The 12,871-nt window shown below is 42.2% G+C and overlaps 2 protein-coding genes across 2 annotated transcripts; one reads left to right on the forward strand and one right to left on the reverse strand.

Annotated features, from left to right (window-relative positions):
* Positions 1-4,424: 4,424 nt before the first annotated feature.
* Positions 4,425-5,735, forward strand: LOC137815827 (uncharacterized). The gene has a single exon (XM_068618940.1). The coding sequence runs from the start codon at positions 4,425-4,427 to the stop codon at positions 5,733-5,735; it is 1,311 nt and encodes a 436-aa protein (XP_068475041.1).
* Positions 5,736-7,399: 1,664 nt separating this feature from the next.
* LOC137815828 (uncharacterized) lies at positions 7,400-8,683 on the reverse strand. Its single transcript, XM_068618941.1, has one exon. It carries the CDS (start codon positions 8,681-8,683, stop codon positions 7,400-7,402), a length of 1,284 nt encoding a protein of 427 aa, XP_068475042.1.
* Between the last annotated feature and the right edge of the window lie 4,188 nt (positions 8,684-12,871).

The following is a 12,871-nucleotide window of genomic DNA, read 5'->3' on the forward strand; positions in this document are numbered from 1 at the left end:
CAATCCAAAATCTGAATGTACATCATAATTTACAAAATCTCTAACTCTTCTAAAACTTTTTGCCAGAACATTGTTATCATCAATCATCTTCGTAAGATCTTGAATCAATTATTTATCAAACTTCAACTCTTTCAAATTGGACCTACATAAAATTTAAATAAATAATTAATCCAAAATGATTTTATAAATGAATTTGCTGAAGATAAGCTAACCTAATGTAACACATACTCAAAGTGAGAAACTCTGTTTGAGACTTCATTTTGAGTATCATATATGTAAGATTGTGCGAACTTGGGCGTTTCTCCACTTTCAGGGAGTAAGCTTTCAATCCTATTATAGTTTTGTCCATGCAGAATAAATTGAGGAGGCCCAAACCCATCATTTACTGAAGAGTGAACTTTTCCTCCAATTGACGTAAATGAAAACATACTATTGTAACTTCCGATATGTTGTAAATAGTGTTGGCTTCGTGGATTTTGACCATTTAATAACACTAACATCAATTTAGGAGGTTGTTGTTGGAAAGGTAGTTGTACTTTTCCTTTTTCACAACATATAGAAAAATCAACCTTTAGGCAAGTCTTTACTTTCAGGGATCTTTCTTCATACCATACATCGACCAAATAATATTCACATTGAATATTAACTTGTCCAAATGAAACAATATCTATATTGAAATATTAAATAAGGTTATATATTACCTTCACATAACATTTAATTTGAATACAGAAGTTAAAGTTAGAGACATGCACCTTCATTTTCAGCTTTTGAATACAATTCAGAAGTGTAAACTTCTATGCTCTCATTTGAACACAAAACACAGTAAAACAAAGTGCTTTTGAAGCAATTAAAATTAACATTTAAACTTTGTTTATTACCATTATTTGCTTCATTTTGCTCATCTTCTTCAAAATTCAAGGTCTTAGTCACTGATTGCAGGATTTCAACATTGTATGTACTGGACCTGTTATCTAACCACATTATATTATTACCATTATTTGCTTCATTTTGCACATCTTCAAAATTCAATCTCTTAGTCACTGATTGCAGGATTTCAACACTGTATGCACTGGACCTGTTATCTAAGCTTATTGTGTTATTAACTACACTTCCTCGATTGTAATTACTTGTAGAAAAGTGCATTTAATAAGTATTAAAACATTTGGTAAGTTACAAAGTCAATATCAATTTGTATTTCCTTTTTTTCATAAATGTATGAAAATCATTAATTTTTTAAATTTATAATTGTAGTACCTCTTCTTGGATGATATTTTTTGCGCAATCTAGCAATTAAGTTTTTGCTATTTCCTCTTGTATCTTTGGCCATATCTGGATTAATAGAAACAAAATAACATGTTTCTATATTAGTATATGTTTAACTTTGTACTATCAGTATCAATTGTAATCAACCTAAGTAAATGAGGAGTTGTGAACTCACCATCAAGGTCTTCTGTAAGGCTACTTTGTCCATTAGTAATTTTTCTCATTGATGACACTACTTTTGTAGTTGAATGCATGGTGTTGAATTCTCTGTTGGGAGTCATGTTTCCAGAGATTGCATAATCTCTGCCCATAATAACCGATGATTGAGAAGAAACATAATGAATTGACTTGATAGTATTTTGACCTACAACAAATAATTTCAAATCGGTGATGTGAATTATCTTCAGTGATCCTGCCGCTTGACTTGAGTGCAAGAGTCTTGCCACGTCAAAGATCTCTCCTCTGGATCAGCTTCGTACCACGTTAGCTTTTGCTCTTCACGCCTTAATTCCTCGCAAGAACCTGAAGAAAACAAAGTGGCGCCACTGCGGCCGATCGCGCTCCGACGCCCAAGTCAGTGGAGGAATCACCAAAACCTCAGAGAGAATATCTCAACTCAAGGAACCGTGCGTAGTGAATCTCAGTGTATGAAATGCGTTTTGAAAGCGTACCTCAAAAATCTGTTAAGTGTTCCTTATATACCTGAGCCTTTTCTCTCTCCTGACGGTTACACCTCTGGACGCGTGGCTCACATCCAGCAGTACACGTGTCACCATCTAGGCTGGGGTCGCAGGTTGTACCCAGCCCTACACGTGTCATCATCTAAGCTAGGATAACTCAAGCGTCACTTCTACTCTTCTCGCCATTCGACTAAGTTATCCATACAGGGAGTAACTCGGTGCATGGCTTTCCTTGGAGCGCGACCCCTTAAGTGGCGAGTACCGGGTGCCACCACGTGCACCATCTCTGTGGTCTCGCCTGCCGCCATCACGATCTGCTTCACTTGCACACCATGCATGTTCTGGAAAACTGTTCCCTCGACCCGACCTCTAGCCAGGGTGTGATCATCTGATAACCTCATCCTCCGCTGCTACGTGACAAACATATCACTCGTCTTCCATACTTGTACCTCTTGGAAACCTTAAATAAGCCTCTCGGCGATCTCTAACCACCTGATCTCCTAGTACTCATATACGGCGACTGTGGCGCAACTCTGGTGACCGCCGGTTACGCACATTAGAGATCGGAGAACGCCACTTCAGCGATCGGCGACTATACTGACTTCCCGATTTACTTCCCTTCTGTCGCCCAGGTGTCCTGTTCAACACGCCTATATTGTCGCTTGCTGCCACGTCATCACACCCGATGACCTGATCGGTACACAAGCCCCCCAGTCTTAAGCTGAGACTTGACCAGCGAAAAGACTAAGAAGTCAAATCATCGTCGATCTACGTGGCCCTTGTACGGACTTCCGTACGTTCGTGCTCTTTTGCCTTTCTGACTCTTCACCAACCCCTTTTTAATCAAACGACACGTGGCTTCATCAACGGTTGTTTTTAATTGTCGTTTGCGCTTCCTACAACGTTCGAAACCCTTAAACCCTTCGGGCCATTCACTGTTTCATTATCTTTCTTCATCTTCCAGCATTGTAAACGTTCTCTCTGCGAACTACGAAACCTTTCGTCTCCCACAATCTTCAACTTCCTTCAACATTTACCTGATCATCAAAAGGTAACTCTTTTACTCCTTCCACTGATATTTGTTGCATTTTAATCGGTTTGCATCATCCATTAACTGTCTGTAGCATACGTTGTGGGTTGTTTCTCTTTTTCTCGTAACTTAGAGTTTCATTCCTGATAACGTCTACCCCAGTGAACTCTCACTCGTTCGTTCTATCTTCTTCATCCTCAATCGAGTCATTCTCTTGCTATCCTCATTTCTTCCCTTTTCTTTTCTTTGCAGTTTCTGCGATGGCTCACACAAAGTCCACCGCTAATCCTCCTTCCTCATCGCGAAACCCTCCTCCCAAAACTCGTAGGGTTATCCTTGGGACAAACCCTCCACCAACACGCAACCCCCCATGTGCCTCTGGTGCTCCCTCCACACAGGCTGAGAGGCCTGCCTCTTCTCGTGCCAACCTTACCAAAGCAACTCCACCACAAGCCGGGGGAGTCTCCCTTCCTCCACGGGACTACCAAGAGCTCTACCCTTGGGCCACCTCAACTCTACTGAAGGAAACCTCGTCGATAAATACTGAGGTGGGGGTGCTTTGTCTGAAGAAAGGGGATCGACCCAACCTATAATTTCACAAGGAGCACGATGACAATGTGACGGTGCTGCCTTGCCTCCCTGGAGAACCAATCTGTGCGGACGATAAGGGGAACAACGGCGAGTTGTTCTACTTCGTCTACGCCACGCTGTTCAAGAAAGTGAAACTTAGGTTTCCTTTCACTCGTTTCGAGAGGGAGCTATTGACCGAGCTCGACATCGCCCCTGCCCAGCTCCATCCCAACAGCTGGGCATTCGTGAGGGCGTTTCAAATCCTTTACGTGCACTTGGGGCTGCCGGTTTAGGTTGATGTCTTCCTTTTTCTATTTGAGGCAAAGAATCCTGGAGATCGCCTCTGGGTCAGCTTGAATGGAATTGCTGGGAGGTCAATCCTCTCCATCTTCCAGCAATCCTACAAAGACTGGAAGGGGAAATTCGTCAAGGTGTGCCAGAACGACCAAGACCCTTCGTTGCTTGATGGCTTCCCCTTGTATTGGGTAAACAAGGGGAAAAAGGATTCCAGGGACAACTTCAGGAGAGCAAGAAGTCCTGACAACATGGGGGATTTGGACAAAGACCTTTGTCTCTTCTGAAACATTGTGGCTTTTGCCAACATCACCTTCCCCACTGCTCCAATAATCTCCTTCGAATTCCTCGAGGACCAACTTGAAATGTACATAGGTTAGCCCTTACCCCAACACCAAGACTCTTGTTTTGTGTTGAAACTGTCTTAGCATTTCTACCATTCTGTCTTTGGCATTCTGTTTGTTCTGTACTGGTCTTGATCATTCATCCATGTGCTATTTGCTTATGTTATTTCTGTATGTATATACTTTTATGTTCTGCTTCTGCTTTGGGGCATACTCATCTATTTTTTACCTTGTGCAGACGCAATGTTGGGAAAAGGAAAGCTGGCAGAATTGAGGGCGATCGCCCGATCCCACAAACTTGCGGCGGGCTCCCAAACTGTGCCCAACTCGGTTGTGGAGATCGCCGCTGCCCAAGGAAAAACTCCTCCCCGAGGTCCAACTCCTTCTAAGGCCCTACCCGCCCCAGAAAGGAAAAAACTGGTGTTGAAGAGACCAAAGAGGAAGACCCCTCAGGTGGTGTCGGAGGAAGAAGACGACGATGAAGACACCGAGGATGGTCTCATCACCAAGAGGAAAAGGGTAATCACCTCTACACCACCTGCACTCCCAACACCAACACCGCCATCACCTCCAGCTGCGCTAGAACCGGTCCAAGCAGCACCACTGGCCGCCGCGCCCCCAGTGGTCGAAAGCAGCGGCCCTAACTATGTAGAGAACCCTCCAAGCGCCTCAACACCATTTGTATATGTTGGAGAGGGTCCTCCTTCCACCACATCCATCGCTGGGGCCGCACTAGAAGAAGATGAGGGTGCCCAGGCTTCCCCAATGCCTATAACAGAAGCCCCAGCCTCACCACCACACCTTGAAGCCCCCCTTGCTGTACAAGCTCAAGAGGGTGGTGGTGAAAGTCAACATCAAACTCCACCAGCACCTCCAGCATCAGCCTCAAGTCTCCCAGATTCCTTCAGGGAGACCTTGGGACCCTTCGCAGCTCAACTAAAGGCCATGGCGGAAGGTTTCCCTTCGATTCTAACAAGAGCTGCGACAGATTCGCTCAAGAGGCTCCAACAGGAAAATCTCGAGCTCAAAGAGTCGAATCTCATCATAAAGACTGAGGCTGAAAAGCTCACATGCAATCTGCTGATGACGAAGATGGAACATTCAAGGCTGGAGGATGCGCTGGAAGCGGAACTAAGGAACACTCGCAAGGAAGCCTCCGATTTGCGCCAAAAGCTGCACACTCAACTCCAAGAAAAGATTGACCTGGAGAGCAAACTGGTCCCATTTAGGGTCAAAGTGGCAGATTTGGAGGCTGCACAAAAAGCTGAAGCTTCCAGGATGGAGAAGATCGAAAAAAGATCAGCAGAGAGGGAGGTCCTCTTGGGGAAGGTCGAAGCTGAGAGGGACAAGGCTCTCACTGAGCTCACCGAAGCTTGTGAGGAAACTAAAAGAATTGCTGCAGAGCTGGCCCAAGCTCGGGACGAGAGCAAGAAAGCTGCTGAAGAACTGGCTCGGGCTCATGAGGAGAGAGAAGAGTTGAAGAAACAAGCGTACGAGCTCAACCAAAGCGTGGCTCAGGTCCTCACCACCGGGTTTGACGCCGCTTTGGAGTAAATAGCATGCCAATATCCGGAGCTCGACCTCTCCATGTTATCGATCTGCAACGAAGTGGTGGATGGGAAGATTGTGCCTTCTGAAGACTAACTGCTTTCCCCCATCACCTCCTCTTTGAAGACCTTGAATTTGTCTTTTTTTTGTAATATTTGAACTATGCACAACTTTGTTGGCGATGTATATATGACTTTTTTTTATTAGAGCGCTATCTTCTATGTTTTCACTTGACTTGGTCTTCTCTCTCTATCTACTGCGTGATCGACCAACATAACTGGTAACACTCATTCAACTGGAGTAACTCATCGTTACCTGAACTTAACCCTTCACACACTACTTTAACTCGAGCAAACTGTTAACCTTATAACAAACTTAACAAACTGTTAATTCAAAGTAAACTCGAGCCACCATCAATTATCGGCGATGACTTATACTTATACTTAAGGTAACAAACCTTATCGCAAAATCACTTGCTAGGCAACAGGTTTTAACTCAATCTAATATTCTAAACACACCTTACCTGATCTGCCAAGTGAAGTTCACGCTTCTCCTGTCATCGCCGGCAATTCCTCCGATCTGGTACTCGCCATACAACCCCCTCACTATCTCAACCTTCACGCCATGGGGTTCTGGCGATGTTACCCTCTTTTGCATAACTTGATCATTGTTCCCTCATCTGGGGGCAGAGGCGCCTTTCGGATCCTTCTCTACCTCCCTGAGTTTTAGAACAATGATCTGGATAGTGAGGTGTTCTCTGCGAACCTATCTCAGCTATCCTTTAACTTCTTCCACCTTTCACGCCGTACCTGAACTTGTTCAAGACGAGAAGGATTTTATCTATCTTCACACCGCTCGCAAGCGTGGAAGCTTTATCTGGTCTTACTGGGTCAACATTGATGTTTCACTTAAAGGGGAAAAGGCGTTTTCCATCAACCTTCCCTTCCCGCCGTTTAAGGTCATGAACACCCCTGACTTTTCAGTTTCATCTTGCCTGAACTCACTCTAAGGTGAGAAGGACTTTCTCTGGTGCCTCAACTTGCCCAGGGTGTACATCTCCTCCCCCCTGGATGCACTGAGGACTTTTAATCTTGCCTCAATCTGCTTATGCAAAGAGGTCTTTCAATCTGTTCTTGCCTGCACTCGCTCAAAGGCGAGGAGGACTTCTCCTCTTTCTCGCCTGCACTCGCTCAAAGGCGAGGAGGACTTCTTCTCTTTCTCGCCTGCACTCGCTCAAAGGCGAGGAGGTCTTCTTCTTTTCTCACCTGCACTCGCTCAAAGGCGAGGAGGTCTTCTTCTTTTTCTCACCTACACTTCGCTTAAAGGCGATGAGGTCTTCTTCTTTTCTCGCCTACACTTCGCTCAAAGGCGAGGAGGACTTCTTCTCTTGCCTCAAGACGCACGAGAGCGTTGAGGGCTTTAAACATTACTGGTGCCTCCGATCGCCGAAAGACGATGAGGTCTTTAAAACTTTTAACTATTGCCGCCGATCGCCGAAAAACGATGGGGACTTAAAACTTTACTAGAAAGCATGCAATCTTAGAAACTCTAATCTTAAAAACTCTTCTTTATTGGGTGGCCTCATTAAAAACCCTCCTTAGGGAAAAAAGAGTGCCCCCTTGAAACTGTTTTAATAGAAACCATTTAAATCTCTTCATGTTCGTCTCTACTTACAAGGCTTTAACTGCACTACATCCACCCCCTGAGAAACCTCCAGCTATGGTGTGGATCTCGCCGTGAATGGGCACCTCATGCTGCTGGCCTTCACTACTCGCCGGCTGGGAGCTCGACGCTTGCCCCGTTCTCTTGTGCAGCAGGTAATCCTTCAAGAAATCGAACTCGACAAATTCGGCGAGTTGGTAACCCAGAACCAAGCACGAATCAAGGGAGTGACCAAAAATTTTGTGGAATTCGCACCATGTGTCCGATTTTGGTCCCAACACCTTGTCTGAAACTTTCTCAGGCACTTTAAGCCTGGCAGCTATGTTGGGGATGGTGATCAGGTCTGCCAATCCCATGACGAACTCGTACCTCGGGGGGCGGTTGAACTCTTTAGGCCGCCCTGGCCCTCTCCCCTTGTTTTTCTTTGGATCGTAAGGATGGTGAGTCCTTTGATCCTTCTTGGCCGCCGCCGTCTCCAACACCCTCTGCGGCTGAATTCTAGTTTGGGCCCGTGGCTTAGTAGGAGCCACGTTCCCTCTCTTTTCTGCAACCTCACTCTCAGCGGCGATGTGAGCCACAACACGTCGTCGGATTTCAGCAAACGTGGCGGGGTGGCTCCTAATCAGCGACTCGCTGAAAGGTCCAGGCAGCATGCCCTTTTTGAAGGCGTGCACAAACATCTCCTCGTTCTTGCCAGGCAAGCGGACTATCTGTGCTCCAAACCTATTCAGATAGTCCCTGAGGGACTCTCCCTGATGCTGCCTTACGTCGAAAAAGTCATAAGACACCATAGGTAGCACCTTGTTCACGATGTACTGGTCGACGAAAAGCTTAGAGAACTGCTGGAAACTAGTTATGTGACCTGTAGGCAGGCTGACGAACCATTCCAGCGCTGTTCCATGGAGTGTGCTCATGAACATCTTACAATAAACTGCGTCTGAGCCCCCTGACAGCATCATCTGCGTATGAAACACGGTGAGACGTGCTTCAGGATCCTCCAAGCCGGTGAAAGAGGCTTTCACAGCCACCATGCTCGCAGGGACCACCGTGTCCATGATCGCCTGAAAAAACGGCATCGGAAAAACGCGCGGTGGTGACGACGGTGCAACTTCTTCAACGGTTGTGCGTCCTCTCTGCTCGTGAAGAGACTGACGCAGCTCCTCATTAACCTTGCTGAGCTCTTCGTTTCTGGCCTGAGATGCAACCAGGCCTTCGTGCATCTTCGCTTGCTCAGCGCGCGACGCCTCCACATTCTCTTGCAACGTGCGCATCATCTCCATCATTTGCGCCATGGTTACGGCGCTCTCTTCAACAGGTGGCACAACGGGACTTGAACACGTATTTCTCATCTTTCTCATGAAATATCAACAGATCAAACTCCAACGACTAGGACCTTCACCACCAGAATGACTGATCCAACAATCAATCGGTCAGAACTTCTCTAACCTCGAAAAACTTCCAAGAAAACAACCGCGACAGCGAACGATCGACTCGGATATTCAAACCTCCACAGAAACTCGTGATCTCAACACGAACTTCCTACTTCTCCACTAAAACCCCCGATTCACCGATTGAAAACTCAAACGAACGGCGAAAACCTCGATTCACCGATTGAAAACTCAAACGAACGGTGAAAACCTCGATTCACCGATTGAATGCTCAAACGAACGGTGAAAACCTCGATTCACCGATTGAAAACTCAAACGAACGGTGAAAACCTCGATTCACTGATTGAATGCGCAAACGAACGGTGAAAGACTTCAGAAAATGGTTGCACCAGCAAACAACCACACAAGAACTGTAGAAACTTCAAGAAACTCACGTTGTGGACGGGAAACACATTTTACACGGCCCCACGATGGGCGCCTGATGATCCTGCCGCTTGACTTGAGTACAAGAGTCTTGCCACGTCAAAGATCTCTCATCTGGATCAGCTTCGCACCATGTTAGCTTTTGCTCTTCACGCCTTAATTCCTCGCAAGAACCTGAAGAAAACAAAGTGGCGCCACTGCGGCCGGTCGCGCTCCGACACCCAAGTCAGTGGAGGAATCACCAAAAACTCAGAGAGAATATCTCAACTCAAGGAACCGTGCGTAGTGAATCTCAGTGTATGAAATACGTTCTGAAAGCGTACCTCAAAAATCTGTTAAGTGTTCCTTATATACCTGAGCCTTTTCTCTCTCCTGACGGTTACACCTCTGGACACGTGGCTCACATCCAGTTGTACACGTGTCACCATCTGGGCTGGGGTCGCAGGTTGTACCTAGCCCTACACGTGTCATCATCTGAGCTAGGATAACTCGAGCGTCACTTGTACTCTTCTCACCATTCGACTAAGTTATCCATACAGGGAGTAACTCGGTGCACGGCTTTCCTTGGAGCGTGACCCCTTAAGTGGCGAGTACCGGGTGCCACCACGTGCACCATCTCTGTGGTCTCGCCTGCCGCCATTACGATCTGCTTCACTTGCACACCATGCATGTTCTGGAAAACTGTTCCCTCGACCCGACCTCTGGCCAGGGTGTGATCATCTGATAACCTCATCCTCCGCTGCTACGTGACAAACATATCACTCGTCTTCCATACTTGTACCTCTTGGAAACCTTAAATAAGCCTCTCGGCGATCTCTAACCACCTGATCTCCTAGTACTCATATACGGCGACTGTGACGCAACTCTGGTGACCGCCGGTTACGCACATTAGAGATCGGAGAACGCCACTTCAGCGATCGACGACTATACTGACTTCCCGATTTACTTCCCTTCTGTCGCCCAGGTGTCCCGTTCAACACGCCTATATTGAGAAGAAACATAATGAATTGACTTGATAGTATTTTGACCTACAACAAATAATTTCAAATCGGTGATGTGAATTATCTTCAGTACTCTAATTCTATAATTAGTAAACAGTTCATTGTAAGAACATAATATAATTAACAGACTTAGGAGGTAATTACATTCAATGACATAGTGTGACAGTTAAACAAAAAACAAAATGTCATTGTTACAAATGAAATGATTCTATGGTTTAAATTATTTCTTCTTTTACAAAATTCAATTTAGTTGAACAATAATGTTAACTGTAATTGTAATATAAAGAGAGGTATAGTACCTGTTCTTTTGATATTTGTATTGTGCAATTCAGACTGTATATTTTTTCTTTTTCTTGTGGCATAGTTTGCATCATCAGGATCCAAAACTAAAACAAAAGTAATTAGTCAAAAAAATATATATACATAACATACGGTAGTTTGAAGTAAAAAAACATATAAAATTAAGTTTACTATGGCTTCTCTCTGATAAGGATATTGTTTTCTGACTTTGATGATCAAATTTTGTTGTTCTTCCATTTCTTGCATTTTCAAGATGACAAACTAAACAAAATTAATTAAAAAAATATACACTAAGATTTGTCATTTAAACCAAAACAAAAAATAAAATTCAACTTACCATTGCTTATCTCAGTTAACAGTTCTCTGTTGGGAATGACGTGTGTGAATATGAAATAAGATAGCATAGATTCAATTCAAGCTGAAATGGTTATCTGAGTTAATGGTATTCCATTTACAATTTTTGATGCTATAATTAAAAAAAAAATGGATTTATTTGGGAGAAACAAAAAAAAAAAGATATAAGAATGTTTCAAGTATTTAGTATCATAAATTGTTTTCTCATTATTTTGGCTAACAAATAATATTTACGAATAAAAACTACACTGATGTGCATGTTCAGAAAGACAATGAAGAACATATATGACTCAAGAAACGTAAATATAAATGTAGTTGTATTCCCTGATACATTACCGTTTGCCTAAGAATGGGAACCAACTCCGTTTCTTGTAGTAAACTTTGGCCTCAGTTCCTCCATAACTTCAGAGAGTATTGTACTAAAAACTAACTATTTTGAGGTATACAAATCCTATTGTTATAATTACTTAGTGTCTACACTATCTTTCTTTTGCCGCCAAATTTTTGGATAGATTTGGAGGAACATTAATTCCTTATGTCTCATTACTTTTGCCATAATATATTTAATAAAAATACTTATAAGATTAGTTACTGTGCAAAATATATACATGTCAGAGTAAGAAGTTATTAACTTTTTAAAGGATATGAGGTTAAAAACAAAAAATCAATTAAACATTTAATTGAGTATAACTAATACAAAAAACCAAATATAATATTTGATTTCATGGATCATTAATAAAAAAAAAAGTTAGACATGCAACTTCTTTAAAGAGCATATATGGTTTTAATATAACTATATTTAATTGTTGATGTTCTTAAATTAAAAAAGTTACCTTCCAACAGAGAACCAGTTGTACTCTTGTCCATCATTCCGAAATATAACCTAATTAAAAAATTATAATAAGAACAATAAACTGAATTAGCAATTTAGGCAGTATAAGTTTTCAATGAAGAGAATGTAATGCATGAATCCAAGTGGATATCCAAAATGGGAACTTAACTTTTTAACTATGGAAACAAATTTTCTTTTTTATTCAAAAGAATGTCTTTCTATTTTAAGCATTACCATTAATGAAATTCTTGTTTGAGTTTAGAAAGAAACCACCTGCAAGTAAATATAGCTGTCAGGTTGAATACAAAACAGATTTAAAGTGACAATTATTTGTAAAGAATAACCTTAAAGAATGTCCAAGTTAGTTGTCAAAAAGATGAAAGCACTTATGTAGTAAGCAAAAAAAATGAAAACTTTATGTATGTTTGTTCTGGACAATTCAAAAAGTCCTCTTCTATTTAACCCAAAAAAAGAACCCTTGCAAGAAACCCTAAAATTTGTCAACAACCCACAAAAGCTCCCATTTTCTTACATTGTCTGTTTCAATAAATGGGTTGTGATGCCAAATTCCAGGAAAAGATAAATGAACAAACAAAAATCATGGATAAGTAAATTGTAAATAAAATAGGGTTGATTTTTTAATGAAATTCTTTAACCTAAAATTTGTGAACTAAATGCATGTAAAAAACATAACTTTAATTAATATTTGTATGCATAATCAACAAAGAAAGAAAATTACTTTCACTTCAGAAACCATGCATACCTCTAAAATGGGTATGTCAAAATAAAAGAGAAATAGGGTCTTATGTTGTAGAGCTCAAGAATAAAGCATTAACAAATTAGAAATGTAAAACACAAAACCCACCAGATTCTGCTAAAATGGAGAAAGGAAGCAACCCAATTCGAAACAAAGGATGGAAACACAGACGTTTGCAACAAAGGTTATCTCTCTGCTGGAAAAAAACATAACTTTGCTTTCAATATAGAAATTCCAAGAGATGAAAAGTGAATAATGAATTGGGAAGTAAGGTTAGGAAACCCAATGGTTTATTTGGTGTTTCCAGAAAGTTCCAATGTCTACCTTTTTTATTTATCATTATTATTTCAAGTAAAATACTTTTCAAATTAATTTTTTTTTAATTTGAAAATTTTGAAATTGTATTCATTTTGATTTTGCTGATT

This window comes from Phaseolus vulgaris, chromosome 1 (assembly GCF_000499845.2).
Source record: "Phaseolus vulgaris cultivar G19833 chromosome 1, P. vulgaris v2.0, whole genome shotgun sequence".
Lineage (NCBI taxonomy): Eukaryota > Viridiplantae > Streptophyta > Magnoliopsida > Fabales > Fabaceae > Phaseolus > Phaseolus vulgaris.